The sequence below is a fragment of the Mandrillus leucophaeus genome, unplaced genomic scaffold (assembly GCF_000951045.1).
Source record: "Mandrillus leucophaeus isolate KB7577 unplaced genomic scaffold, Mleu.le_1.0 Scaffold39, whole genome shotgun sequence".
NCBI classification, from domain to species: Eukaryota; Metazoa; Chordata; class Mammalia; order Primates; family Cercopithecidae; genus Mandrillus; species Mandrillus leucophaeus.
The window spans coordinates 828,510-843,638 of NW_012104142.1; the positions used below are offsets into that span (position 1 = coordinate 828,510).

Consider the following 15,129-nt stretch of genomic DNA (forward strand, 5'->3'; position numbering starts at 1 on the left):
GGACGTGAATGAAGGAGCATCTTTTAAAACCCTATCAGGAACTCTTTGGATTGTCATTAGATCTGGAGAGGGGAAAAGACGGAGGGAGGAGATTGCTGAATTTGGCCCCTGGGTGTGAAAAGCTCCCAGATTCTTCGCTGGCGACTTGAGGGGGGCTTCATGCTCTCTCCTTGCCAGAGCTAGGCACACCTGGGCCCCTGAAAGCTTTCGGTAGATTATTTGTCATTCTGAGGGCCCTTGAAATTCAGTGGTGGTCTCCTCCTGCTCTTGGTGGGTGACCCCACACTGGAGCTACAAGGAAGTGGGGGCTGGGGGTGGGCTGGGGGAAGCTCCAGGATTCTGGCTCCTTGGAGGGTGACCAACCATCTGGGTTTGCCAGGGACACGGGACTTGCAGTGCTAACACCGGAAAAGTCTGGGACAAACTAAGATGACTGGTCACCATACTTTTGAGTGGGGGCTGGTAGGGACAAGAGGGGAGGGAGGTGAGTTGCTCAAGGCTGGTCCCACTAAGCCCTGGGGTTAGGCTGGTACCAGAGCCTTGGTCCTGGCCTCCAGCAGGCATCTGGAATACAGGCTGGGAGGATGTTTGTTTGTTTGTACTTAAAACAAACAAACAAACAAAAAAAACACAAAACATTGGCCAGGTGTGGTGGCTCATGCCTGTAATCCCAGCACTTTGGGAGGCCAAGGCGGGTGGATCATGAGGTCAGGAGATTGAGACCATCCTGGCTAACATGGTGAAACTCCGTCTCTACTAAAAATAACAAAAAAAAAAAAAAAAAAAAACTTACCCAGGCGTGGTGGCGGGCGCCTGTGGTCCCAGCTACACGGGAGGCTGAGGCAGGAGAATGGCGTGAACCCGGGAGGCGGAGCTTGCAGTGAGCTGAGATCCGGCCACTGCACTCCAGCCTGGGCGACACAGCGAGACTCCATCTCAAAAAAAAAAAAAAAAGACAATTTGAGACTTTTGCCTATGGCTGGATATTAGATCATGTTTCAGAATTTCTCATGCATTGTGAAAATAGTTTGGTGGTTATGTTTCTAAAAATATTCTTATCATTTAAAAATGGACACTGAAGAATTTACCAGTGGGATGATAGATACCCGGGATGTACTTTAAAATTTTCCACCAAAAAAAAAAGTCTGTGCAGGTTTGGGGTGGAGGCAAACTGATGAAATGAGGTTGATCATGAATTGATGGTTGCAGAAGCTAAGGGATGGTACATGAAGACACATTATTCTATTCTCTCTGCTTTTGTCTATGTTTGGAAGTATCCAAAAATCCAAACTCAAAAAACAAAGAAAAGAAAAGGGGAGCCTATCAGTGATGCAAAGTAGCAGTGGTTAAAAGCACTGGCTCTGGGTCAGGACAGCGTGGGTTCAAGTCTAACTCCACCTCTTACTGGGTAACTGACAGCATGTTGTTTAACCAATATCAGTGTCATCATGTGTAAAATGCAAATAATAATTCTAATAATTAGTCTATGATCTCAGAGACTAACAAATGGAAAGCACTAGCAGTGCGCTTAGACATAGTAAACTCTCAATAAAAATTAGTTGTCGTTAAGATAGGTGATTTGTGGGGAGGACATGCCGTTTCAGCCCGGAGATCCCTTCAGAGCTTGGATCCTGGGAGTGTGGGTGATTTCCTGGAATAAACCTCTCCTGAAGAGGTCAGTTACTGGGACTCAGGCCTCACCTACACAGTGCACCCAGGCAGGCTGCCTCCCTTCCCATGCCTACAGCCTGCAAAGAGCCCTCTGCCTGCCCCTGTTTTCTGTTCTCAGTCTGATGCGTTTGGCAGAGTTTTCTTCCTACCTCCTCTAGGAAGTCTCAGTGCTGTGCTTATACCTTCATGCCTTTGCTTGACCAGTTTTCCTCCGGTCTCTGTTAGTCAACCAGGAACTGCAAGAGGGCGGGTCACAGGATGAGCACACGGAAACTCAGGCATGTGCTGGTTCACACGTAGTGACAGCACACACACAGAAACAAGTGCACACACATGTACAACCCTCAGGCAGGTATGTCAACATCTGCTAACAAATGGGACCAGAGGTTAGAAAGAGGTTAGAAAGCCTGAGATGCAAGAGCAGCAGAAGTGGGGACTTGGCTTTGTTCACTCTGGGGTTCATGGTGCAGAACTGAGTATACTATGAGCAGTGGATGCCAGGGGCTGTCAGCAACTGAAGCCAGGTTCACTGCTGAGGTCTGTGTTGTCAGAATTCAGTGCCAGGTAGAGGGGATGATGATGAGGTAGAGGGCCTTCATTTCAGGGGACTGCACCAAGAGATCTGGACACTGGAGGTCAAGAGCTGACCTCCTGCCAGGATGACAGTCATTCCTGGTGGTGCAATGGTCACAAGAATGGAAATCTTAAAAGCCACCATTTATTCTGCACAGGTACTGGCACTTGCCTTGTGTTACTTTGTTTAATCTTGACAATTACCCTATGAGAAAAGTAACATTGTGTCCTTTTATAGTTAAGGAAACTGAGCCTCAAAGACATTAGGCCATTGGCTGAATGTCACACATCTGAGAAGGGGCAAGGCTTGGATTTGAACCCCAGGCTGTCTGTCTGACTTTGAATTCAATACTATCAGCTACAGCATTATATATGCAATTTTTGCTGAGCAAAAAAAAGATACTGGGGACGGATTTACTGTGGAAATTACATGCTATCTGGAATTTGTTTCAAAATAATTCATGAAGAAAGTGCCGGGGAAAAAGGGTGAGGATGTAGGTGAAATATAATTGGCTCTGAGTAGATAATTCTTGAATCTGGGTGATGAACATCTGAGAATTCATTGTGCTCTTCTCTCTACTTTTGAAATTTTCCATAATACATTTGACTTGCTCTGAGTTCTACCATGGGTGACCTTGAACATGTTGCTGAACCTCTGTATGCCTCTAGTTCCTCACTAGACTTGGCTCCATCTGTCCCTATTGCAAGATTGCAATGCTGCTCAATCTATGCCCAGGGAATAAAGGGTGTAACAACACCTGGATCTGCTGAGACGTGGGTTCCCCTATTTCTAAGGGCAGCCACAGACCCCTTTTAACTAAAGATCTTTCTTTTGCCTCCCACTTCCCAGAAAGAAAAGGTCAGAGACCAAAAGGCCTGTGCATTTGGTCTGTGTCTGAACTCCAGGGATGGAACATAAAACTGTGTGTGTGTGTGTGTGTGTGTGTGTGTGTGTGTGGTGTGTATGGTGTGTGTGTGTGTGTGTGGTGGGGGAATGTGCAGTGTGCTGCTCACTCCACCTGTGTGGGTCTCCTTTTCTCCCCTTCCAAGTCGCCACCTGTTCATTTCTCGTTCAAAAGGGCCCTGGGGGCCCCAGGCAGAAGGGTGGTGCCCAGACCCTGGGGGAGGCAAATGAGGCTCTGGGCCTCCCAAACACTGGGGATGATAAATGGGGTCCGAGTCTTTCAGGCTTCATTATAGAGTCGCCATGGGTTTGCCCAAACCATGGCAACCGATTCAAGCAATGATTAACCTAATAAAGCAGAGGCAAAGGGGAAAAAGATGCATTCAAGACCCCAAGTCAGGCCCTGGTTCTCTAGAGGCAGTAAATTTCCCTTCAGTGGGTGCGGTGTTCAGGCCCCAGACATCCTAAATCTATGCCTCTGGGAGTGGGGGCAGGGAGCCTGTGAAAGCCTGTGTGAATGGATATCAGGGATCAGCTGGGGTGGCTCAAATGCACACATAGCAGTCCCCTGGGCCCTTCTTGGAAGCCAACCCAGTACTGGGGACAGGAAGACATCTGCTTTAGCCCCAGGAGTCAAATTACCTGGGCTTTCTTTTTTTGAACTCTGGTATATTTGACCCTGAGGAGGTAGTGGTGTGTGTATGCGTGTGCGTGCATGCGTGCGTGCGTGCTTGTGTGTGTGTGTACATGTGTCTATCTGTCTGCCTGTCTCTGGGGTGTGGAAAGCAGGTAGCAAAGATTTCTATGTTTGATCTCAGCCAGAAGGCCGAGAAGCAATTGGAAGCAAAGATTTCTGTTATTGCCAATGTGATGGCAGCCTGTAAAACACCCACCATGATCTCTGCCTCCTGGTATTCATGTCTCTGGCTTGGATGTCCCCTCTTCACACCTTGGTTGCTTACATTGAGGGAAGCCAGTTGTCATGTTGTGAGCCACCCTATGGAGAGGCCAACATGGCAAGGAGCTGAAGGATGTCTCTGGCCAAAAGCCAGTGAGGAACTGGGACCCTCACTGCAACAGCCTTTGAGGAATTGAATTCTGCCAACAACCACACGAGTGGGCTTGGAAGTGGCTCCTATGCTAGTCAAGCCATCAGGTAAGACCACATTCCTAACTGATTCCTTGACGGCAACCTTATGAGATGCCTGGATCTCATAAGCCACACCTGGATTCCTGAACCACAGAAGCCACACATAATCAATGTTTCTTGGTTTAAGGAGCTAAGTTTTGGATAGTTTGTTATGCAACAATAGGTAACTGGTACAACAGAGGCAGTGTAGCTGGTGATGATGTTAGGAGAGCAGGAGCCTCAGTTCATCTCCATAATGATCAGGTTTGGGTGCTTGGGCAAGTCCCAACATACTTGCCTGCTTAATTTGGGAAGGTCAGTCTGGCTCATGCTTTCTTCGCTAGTCATCTGTAGGAATAAGACAGAGACGAGACGGGTGCTATAATGAGTCTGCCTCATCTTCATCTCATGAAATCCTGTGAGGTAAGTGTGGTTTTCTCCATTTTTGTAGCTGGAGAAATGACAGCTACAGTAAGTTACTTGCAGAGGCTAAGCAACTTGCCCAAGGTAATAGAATATGAAGTACTGGAGTTGAGATAGATCTCAAGCCTCATGCCCTTTCCACTGACTCAGGAGGGATCTAAGTTTCTCAGGAGGAATCAACTACACATGAACTACGGGCATTGTTACCATAGATCTCAGAAACAATGATACAGTACTGTTGTGATAATCTGTTATCACTTAGTCAGATGGGACATCTTCTGAAATAGATTTATAGGCAGTCAAGGATAGGTTATTTTTGTGCAGAGGAGGATATGAAGCAGGAGGGTTAGTGGGCCTCTGTATGACTCATTCATCCATTCATTTATTCAACAAATATTCCTTGGTCTTTATGTGCTAGCCAGTCTGGGGAGGGAAAAGATTTCTAAACAAATAATTGCAATGCCTTTTATTCATTTATTAATAGTCAATTCACTCACTCATTAATTCATTCTAAAAACATGTGGCATTTGGGCTGGGCGCAGTGGCTCACACCTGTAACCCCAACATTTTGGGAGGCTGAGGTGGGTGGATTGCTTGAGTCCAGGAGTTTGAGACCAGCCTGGGCAACATGGTGAAACCCCGTCTCTACTAAAAATACAAAAAATTAGCTGGCTGTGATGGTGCACACCTGTAGTCTCAGCTACTCAGGAGGCTGAGATGGGAGAATCACCTGAGCTCGGGAGGTTGAGGTTGCAGTGAGCTGTGATCACATCACTGCACTCCAGCCTGGGCAACTGGAGTGAGACCCTGTCTCAAAAAACTAATAAAATAAAATAAAATAAAATATGGGGGATTTAGACAAAAATGGGTAATCAGTGTTCTGCTCATTGGAGACATGAAGACGAACATAGTCTCTGCCCTTGAGGAGATCTCACAGATCAATGAGGAGTGCATATAAACCATCACTACACTACCTGGAAAATGCTACAATATTCACACGCACAGGGTATTATGGGAGCAGGGAGCAAGGAGGGAGGCATAGTGCAGAGAAAACTCCCAGGCAGAGGTGATATCCATTTTGGAAGTTGGGGAAGGAAAACAAGAGAGAAGGTTCAGACAGACAGAACAGTGTGTGTGGGGGGTAGGGGAAAAAGCATTGAAGGGGTACCTGAGTGTGTATAAAGGGAAAACTTCAAGCAAGTCATCACTCCTGGAGGGTAACTATCAGGGCAAATGAGGCATTGTGAGAAAGAGACTGGTGTGGCAGGACTCTGGCCTAAGCATACCTGACTTTTGATGATAAAAACAAATAAAAGCATATGTAATCCAATTTAATCTAGACCACGATGCTGTGGTAGAGTCTGCCCATTGCCTGCCAGAATCCATTCTTCACTTCTTCTAGGCACATAGTCCCTCTTCCAGCTAGATGAGGCCACGTGATCATATTCTCTTTGTGAAATGTGAGCAGAGGTGATGTGTGCTACCTCTGAGCGTAAGTTTTAAGACTGTAGGTAAGCCTCCTCCATGCCTTATTTCCCCTTTCCACTGGCTGGGACTTATGGCAATGCAGCTTCAACCATTTGGTTGGCAAGGATCTGGGAGCTGGTGGAGGAAGAAGATGAAAGGATCTTAGTCCCAGAATGGTGTCATGGAACAGAGCTCCCCACCTACCTAGAATATTCACCTCAGGTTGAACTATTTCAGAGTCTCTGCTATAGCAACCTAGCTTTAATCTTACTAGAACCTTAAAAGGCAATATTGCTATCCCCATTTTATAGATAAAGAAACGGAAATAAAGATTAAGGAATTTGTGCATGTTTATACTGATTGTTAGTGAATCAGTTGGATATTGAGGCCTTATTCATATAAATTCGCAGCTCACACTATAAAATTCTTCCCAGTTAGAACATGAACTTTATCCTACGGAATGATTGGAAACCATTTGAAGATCAAACGGGAGAGTTATAATGTTATATTCACATATTAGATGGGAACTCTGACAGCTGCATGGAGGGTACAATGATGAGTGTCAAGATTAGAGGTGGGGCCAGATGTGGTGGCTCATGCCTGTAATCTCAGCACTTTGGGAGGCCAAGGTGGGAGGATCACTTGAGCCCAGGAGTTCAAGACAAGACTGGCCAACATAGTGGGACCCCGTCTCTACAAAAATTGTTTTTAAAAATTAGCTGTGTGGTGGCATATGCCTGTGATCCCAGCTACTTGGGAGGCTGATGTGGGAGGATCACTTGAGCCCAGAAGATCAAGGCTGCAGGGAGCCATGATCATACCACAGTATGCTGGCCTGGGAGACAGAGTGAGACCCTATCTCAAAAAAAAAAAAAAAAAAAAAAAAGACTAGAAGTAGAGAGATCAGTTAGGTAGTCTCTGCAGATAAGGGATAAAAGCCTGAACTATGGCAGTGGTCATAAGGAAGCAAAGGAGGAGCCATGTTCAAGAAAAAGTGAGAAAGAAAACCAGCAGGACTTGAGGGTTAACTAGATATGAGTAGTGAGAGACCAAGATGAACCCCAGATTTCTAGTATGAAGGATGCTACTTAGTGAGATCAGGAAAAGGGGACAGCATTAGCTTGGGGAACCAGGAGAGGATTCCCATTTTGGACTTCTCATTTGGGGTGCCCTAGGGACATCTGGACATTTGATCTTAGGGCTCAGGAAGGGTAAGTTCACCAGGAAGGGATGGGTGACTCTTGGCCTTTCTCCTAGTTTACAATACACAGGGGTGCAGAGAAAATTCAAATTCATGCAAAAGCCCTTTCCTCTCCAAAATGGGGGAAAATGAGAAGATTTTTCTTTTTTTGAGACAGGGCCACACTCTGTTGCCCAGGCTGTACTACAGTGGTACAATTTCGGCTCTCTGCAACCTCCACCTCCTGGGTTCCAGCAAGTCTTATGTCTCAGCCACCTGAGTAGCTGGGATTGCAGGTGTGCTCTACCATGCCTGGCCAATTTTTTTTTTTATTTTTTAATTTTTTTTAGTAGAGATGGGATTTTTCTGGCTACTTTTTTTTATTTTTAGTAGAGATGGGATTTTGCTATGTTGGCCAGGCTAGTCTCGAGCTCCTGGCTTCAAGTGATCTGCCCACCTCTGCCTCCCAAAGTACTGGATTACAGTCATGAGACACTGTGCTCAGCTGAGAAAGAGAAGAATTTGAGGCAAATAAAGATGCTAATTATAGTAAATACCATTTATGGAAGCTTAGAAGGCTGGACAAACATGTTTAATCAGTACAATAGCCCAATTATGTGGCTACTATTTATTGTCCCATCTTCATAAATGAGGAAAATAGTTCTTAGGAGAGGCAACGGGGTTTAATTGAAAACCACTAGGTGTGGCAGCACTGGGACTTGAACCTATGTCTGTGGGGTTCTAAAATCATATCTCTTAGCTACTTTGATCTCCTGTGTATGCATCTGGAGGACTTCCTTTGGGCTTTGTTCTTGGAATAACTAAAGCATGTAACCCAAACAATGAGAGCCCTGTTGAGGGCAAAGTTCCAAACCAGTTCTCCCAGCTAGGGCTGCCTCAGCTTAAACTTCAAAAGTTGTTCACCTCAGGCCTCTCAGATGCTGTCAGAAAGTCCTAAGCTAGTTACTTAATTCTAGCTCCGTAATTTATAAGGGCAGGAGTCCTAAGGTGCACAGAGAGAAAGGCAAGTCAGTAGCAACAGAGACCTTGCTTTCCTCTTCTCACTAGGGAAACCTGACAGTCCTCTGGGTCTGCATGTCCACAGGGACCTCCCTAGGACTACGGACTGGAATCGCGGGCAGAGGGGGTTGATAGGTGGTTTTCAGTAAGAGAACCCCTCACTCCCAGACGCACCTCTCGCGCTGGATCTGCGTGGTCATTTCAGCACCATGGTCAGGGGCGCGCAGCCGCATTTCAGGATCTCAGAGCAATTGCTAGACAGGCTCAGCTAGACAGGCATCGGCTCCGTCGGCCTTGGCCCACTGATTCCAAAAGCAGAGGCAGCAGACAGCAGCCTGGAACTTCGTCAGGGGTCCAGGGAGGCCAAAGCTCAGGGACCCCTGGACCTTATAAGACCCCAAGGACCCGGTTCTAGTCAAAGGACATATTACTATAGATTGATTCGCCATCTACCAGCTCCTATCTACTCCTATCTACCAGCACAGAGGAAAGAGTTCCAAACTGCCAGCTTAGAACCAGGGCATCAGTCCTAGTTTGTTGCAATAACTCGCCTAGTGATTGAGGGCCTTGGGCGAGTCATCTTCTCTGTTTCCATGGATGTGACCACACTGCCTTGCCCTCCTCATTGGCTGTAGGAGGGTACCGGAGATAAAGTGTCTAGCCTCAAGTCACTCACTGCTCACTTGGCCCTTGGAAGGCAGAACAGCCAGGTAAAGTTAGCAGAGTCACAACCCCCCGACCCCATCCCTCCGCTTCCTCACACACTTTTGTGGAAATCTGTCTGCAGGGATTTTTAAAGGGGGCAGACGAAAAGGCACACAGCAGAGAGTATTCCTTACATAAATGTAATTACAATGTACCCAGCGGTTGTTCTGTGCCACATTCTCAGGTGAATCCCCCAGACCCTCCCCACACACTGTCTCTAGTCTCAGGGTCTGAAGGGTTTTTTGTTTTTGTTTTTCCCCACAGTTTCCGGTCTTGAGGGGACTGTGGTGCCGTTCACCTTGTGTCAGTCTTGTGACAGGCACCCAGAAACCCAGCGAAAGGGTATTAGGAACTCCTTCCAACTTCTCTTGTGGATTAGCTGAGGCAAGGAGACTTGTCCAAGGTCACACGGCCCGGTAGTCCGCAAGGGAGAGAAGGGACGGTGTGCGCCTGTGGGGTCGCGTGCGCCACGGGCCCCGCCTACCTTTGTGCCAGCCCAGCGGCCTGGCTCCCAGACATTAGCATTCCAATGGCCCCGGGACGCTTTGTCCTCCGACTGAGGCCGGCTGGGGGTGGGGTGGGATGGGGGCAGGGCACCATAAATCTACCTGCTTGTGTGCCAGCGCGGCTTGACTGGAGGGAGACGCAAGATTCATGTGCTGTTTTTCTGGAAGCCAGTCTTGGGCTCAGACAAAAGCAGAAGACGGGGGAAGAGCCATTCGACCCGAGAGTCTTTCCTGCCCGGATTTCGGACACTGTTGGTTTCAGACCGCAGCAGGCTCCGCAGCCGAAGAAGCGCTGGCTGACGGTGAAGAGGCAGGGTCCGGGCAGAGACCGCTAGCAGCGCGGTTTTAAAAGCCCCAGGACTCAAAACGCTGCAAGAGGTGGAAGGCGCGGGGGCGGTGGTGCAGAGCTATTTGGACAGGCCATCCCTAGAAATGTTTCCTAGTTCTTCTTGCTGAGGGGTTCTTTGGAAAGAGGCATGGGCGAGCTTTCCCACCGCAGCGTGATTTTACACACTTAGACGGAGCTCATCCAGCACCGAACCCTAAACTTTGCCCCCGTGATTCAGAGAAACCCTAAACCCTCCTCCACCTTCTCCCAACTTGGAGAGTGGAGCTGACAGTTTCGGGGGTCTAATTCGCCCCAACCCAAGGTGGCGGCCCAGCAGCTGAGTTGGTTAACCCGAACGTGCGTGTTTTAATTTGTGGGGCGGAGGACCAGTCTGTGTGTGTTGGGTGACTAATGGCTCCTTAATGAGCGCCCTCAAAAGCAGGAGAAGGACTGGGCTGTGGGGGAGAACGCAGCTCACCCGGTTGCCTCCTGGAGAACCTTAACCCAGCAAACGCTCCTCCAGCTTCTGGGGGCCGTTTGTACCCAGAGAGTCCCCTGCCTAGATGATGAACACTACTTCACACAGCGTTCCACAGGACAAAGAATCTTTCCACTTGAGGAATTCCTCTCCAAACCTTTAGTCCTGGTCCAAATGCCACCTCCTCCTGCAAGCTTCCGGCACTCCAGCCCCAAGGTGACAGTTTGATGTTCCATCCTGCGGCTCATACCTCCCCCAACCACCAATATTTCTTGGGCCTTGAGTGATTGTGTCTATATCCTTGCTACTGTCCTGCGAGGATAAAGAGACCTTCTTGATTTTTATGTCTGCCCACCCCGTACCCCTAACGCCCAGCAAATCACAGGTGTTTGCTTGCTTTGTGCAACTCCCAAGCTGCTGACACCTGTCCCCAGGCGGTGCCCCAGGTGGAAAGTTGGCTATTGCAGAGGTCATCAATAACCCATTAATCTCCTCCTCCCAGATTAAAGCCACAAAATGAAACAACACCTTCGTTCATTCGTTTGTTTGCTGTGTCCCTCTTCCCACCCCCAAATCCTGCGGCTGATAACTGAGACAAGTCTCCTCTGAGCTAACTTTACAGATTTATGGTAGAGAAGGGAAAATTTCCATTTGAATTGGGTAGGGCATAGGAGAGAAAGAGATGCAAGAGGCATTAACCCCTGAGAAGACTTCACCTTTGCACTCTAATGTGCTGGAAAAGCAACCTCTCCACCAGCTCCGGGGGTCTGGCAGCACCACACCCGACCTGGGTTGGCCCACTTCTTCCCAGGACACCCCTGGTCAATTCAAGGAGGTCTCTGGAGTTCAACTAGCAGGTAGGGTGCCTGTCCTCCACTTTCCTATTCCCAAGCAGCAGGCGAACTCTGTGGATCCTTACAGCTTAGACCATATTCTCTAAGGTCCTAGGGGTCCCTGAAGTCATGTAAGGGTGTTCTACTGGCACCCCTGGGACAGATTTCAGTGCCCATGCTGCACCAGTCCTTCCACCTTGCCAGTAAGAGAGATGGTGTGGCTGGAAACCTTGAACAGTTTCTTGATAAGTTTTCAATCAAGGCTGCCAGGTAATGAGGGAGAGGGTGTTGCCGGAGATTCCAGTCAGACACTCCACCTTCTTTGCTCCTGGCTGCTCAGCTCAACAAATTCAAGACACAGCCACCTCAGTGCCTGAGTAAAATATGCTCAGGGGATGTGCTAGGCCTCTAAGCACCTTGGGAAAATTCCTAGGATGCCCAGCCCAGCTGTGTTTCCAAGGACTCTGAGTCTGCAATTGAATTATTACTGTCTGCCTTCCCCGAGTGCAACCAACAGTTGCTCTAGAGCTAGGCTGGTGGAGTTGGGGAAAGGGCCGGCAAGTGAGAGTCAGTAGTCCTAGCTGGAGGCTTGTCTTTCTTCTAAACCGCTCTTTGAAATAAGAGGATTCATTGCCCTACATAGAAAAAAGGGGGCTGGACCAATAATTACTTATAAGACTTCCAGCTCTCCAAACCCAATCTGCCCTGGCTCTAGTCCAGACCTCTAGAAAGAGTGTCATCCCTCTCCTTGGACAGAGGTGCTCTTCCTCAGCTGTAGTGACTGTAGCTCTCCTCTCCCCAACGCACAATGAAGTCACCTTGCCAAGGTTTCCTGAAGGTCCATTTTTTTTTAATTGGCTTAAAATCTCACCCAGCAATCCCTAAATAATCTAATATACAAAATATAGACTTTTCCTTGCTGTGAAATCTCATTAATAAATACAAATGTGTAAAACGGCGGGGGGGGGGGCATATAATTTACTGTACCAAACTTGATTTCAAAAGACATCATATAATTTACAAACCGATTAAAAAAACAAAACAAAACAAAAAACATGCGCGGTGCTCCAGGCACCTGCAGCGCAGCTCTCGTTTCAGGCGCAGCTCGCAGGGAGGCTGGGGAGGTGCTCCCTGGCCGGGCTGGGCTTTCCCAGTTCATAGCCTGGTCTTCCGCCCCGGGAGGGCAATGGCTCCGAAAAGTGCACGAGGAGAAGGCAGAGGGTCGCCTTCGTGGCTTTAAGGCAGAGCGAGGCGCCCTGAAACCCCGGACCTGATTGGGAGTAGAGAAGATCGGCAGCGTCTTTGGAGCAGGGCAAGGGGAGCAAGCGCTGAGAGACCAAACATTGGATTGAATCACATTGGAGGAGGGGGTGGTAAGAGACTGACAGGCAGACAGACTTGAGTGAGGGTAGGGCGACCCGAGACGGTAGGCGGCTCCGGCCGGGTAGTGCTACCATTCTCGTACTCTTAGAATGAGATTATGGCGTGGTGGCAGGGAGGAGGCCTAAAATGAGCGAAGTTTGCAATGCCCACTTCGCGCGGGCAGCAAGGGCTGCGTGAGTTGGCGCGGCTCGGAGGGCCAGGGAATGAATCCAGCCTGCAGCCCCCGCGGAGGCCTGGGCCAGCCAGGGGTCAGCCAGTGAGAAGCAGAAGGAACAAGTGCTTTTGAGGGTCGCCGCCATCGGCCACCCTCTAGGGCTCCGGCTCCCTCCCTCTCCCTTACCCTTAGCACCCACAGCCCAGCGACAGGCAGGTCCCTTCACAGAAAATCTGAGAAAGCCAGAGTGCTTGGGCGCAAGCAGGCGGAAGAGGTGGCCCCCCGCAGGCCGGGGCGCTCCTCCAGCGACGCGGCGGGGCTAAGGCTGCCAGCCTGGGAGACTGGGGAGTAGAGGGACCCCCAGTCCCCGGGGGATCCGCCTTCTGGGCTGCCCAGCTCCCCGCAGTGCGGCGCCGGCGACTCCAACGCGTAGAAGCTGTGGTCCGCTATGCGCAGCGTTTGAGTCAGTGCCCAGATGTAGTTGTGGGCGAAGCGCAGCGTTTCGATCTTGGTGAGCTTCGCGTCATCTGGGAAGGTGGGCAGGACACCGCGCAGCGCGTCCAGCGCCGAGTTGAGGTTGTGCATTCGATTGCGCTCGCGGTCGTTGGCCTTCTTGCGCCGACTCCGTCGCTGCTTGCTTAGTGCCAACTCGCTCTTAGGCCGGCTGCGCCCCGCGCGCCGTGCCCGGAGCTTCCTTGGCGCCCCTCGGCAGCCTCCCCCTTCCGCCTCCGCGCAGTTCCCCCGTGTGCGAGTGGGGCTGGGCGGAGCGGACGTGGAGCAGGTCACTTCGTCGTCCAAGGCTCTGGGGAAGGACCGCTCCGTCTCACCGGTCACTTGGACAGTGGACGCACCCGAGGGATGAGGCGTCATCCTACGGCGGGGTCAGAGGGAAGGTAAGCTTGAGTCTGCCACTGGGCGCAGTCCGCTATTCCAAGGCTAGGTGGGAAAAAACAAAAAGAGCCATCCTCCCAGCCCCCGCCGGGTCAGAGGAGCGCTCTTTCCCCTGCCCGTCCCTCGGCGGCCTCCAAATGTTACCTTTCTACCGGCGCAAAAGAATAGAGAGCGATGAGCAGCTAGGCCGTGGGGAGCTGAGCGGGCTTCTGGTCGCCAAGTTCAGCTGAGCTGCAGGCGCCCCAGCCTGGGAGTTGCCCCAGCCCCAAAGGAGAAAAGAAGAGAGAATGGGGTCCCGGGCCTCTGTCGCGCTCTCTCGCGCGGCGCAGAGGTGAGACCGCGGCGATTTCCTGAGCAGCAAGTCGTGTGCCCCTTGGCACGCTTTATCTACTTGGCCCGGGCCAGGAGCGTGCCTGCCCGGCTGCTGCCCGCGCCACCGGCCAATCAGCGCCAGGGCCCTGAGGCCGCGCCACGCGAGCCCGCTCCTCCCCCGCAGGGCACAGCTGGATTCCGGACAAAGGGCCGGGGTCGGGGGAGGGGAGCGCCGCTCTGTTTGCTCTCTCGCCGCGGGCTGGGTCCCAGCAACTCTCAGTTCCTCAAAGAGCCTCGCCCAGTGAGAAGGGCCTCGTGTGGCTCTCGTCTGGCCACCCCAGACCGCTTTGCTCCTAGCCTATCTTTACTTAGCATCTGTCCTGGAGGGGACTTTGATGCCTCTAGTGTACAATGCCCACACGTTACACGTGGGGAAATTTAGGCTTAGTGAGGGAGATGGCTTGTCCGAAATCGCATAGCAAGATAGTGGCGGAGACAACCAGGAGCTCGTTGTCCTGACTAGCAGCCTGGAGAAGGGTCCAGGAATTCTAAAGTACGCCCTGCTCTCCTGGTGTTCCACTGCCTCTCTTCATCCTGGAAGACAAGGGCCATCACTGAGAGAGCTCCTGCCTATGTCCCTTCCATTCACAGACCTTCTATTGGGGGTGTCCGAGCCTCTGCCACACCCTGAAATGCTACCTCACTCTCCCCAGAGGCGCTTAGAACCCCACCCCCATAGATCCCACTCCAGAGGCAGCGGGTGGCTGTGGGGGGACCCCTCAAGGGGACATTCCATTACTACAAGCCTACTACAGCTTGTGGATAGTATCCCAGCATTCTGTCTAGGAACCGTGACAGGAAGAGTTCTGGGAAGTGTGAGGAGGGGAGGAAGGAACCGGGAGTTCACAGTGAGCTCTTGCGTCTTTTTTTTTTTTTAAAAAACAAACAAACAGACAAAAAAAAAAAAAAAAAAAAACAAAAAACAAAAAAACAAAAACAAATAGAAAAACACCAAAACCAAAACAGGGTCTCCTTCTGTCACCCAGGCTGGACTGCAGTGGTGCAATCACGGCTCACTGCAGCCTTGATCTCCTAGGTTCAAGCTATCCTCCCACTTCAGCCTTCTGAGTAGCTGAGACTACAGGCGTGCGCCACTGTGCTGGGCTAATTTA

The 15,129-nt window shown here is 50.3% G+C and overlaps 1 protein-coding gene across 1 annotated transcript; it reads right to left on the reverse strand.

The window, feature by feature from the left end:
• Positions 1 to 12,616: 12,616 nt before the first annotated feature.
• NEUROG3 (neurogenin 3) lies at positions 12,617 to 14,033 on the reverse strand. The gene is made up of 2 exons (XM_011991033.1): positions 13,790 to 14,033; positions 12,617 to 13,625 (listed from the first exon to the last, which is right to left on the reverse strand). The coding sequence occupies exon 2, from the start codon at positions 13,622 to 13,624 to the stop codon at positions 12,977 to 12,979; it is 648 nt and encodes a 215-aa protein (XP_011846423.1). The 5' UTR covers position 13,625; positions 13,790 to 14,033; the 3' UTR covers positions 12,617 to 12,976.
• Positions 14,034 to 15,129: the final 1,096 nt, after the last annotated feature.

Coding starts and splice junctions, on each gene's coding strand:
- NEUROG3 (XM_011991033.1), bottom strand. CDS start 13,624: ATGACGCCTCATCCCTCGGGTGCGTCCACTGTCCAAGTGACCGGTGAG.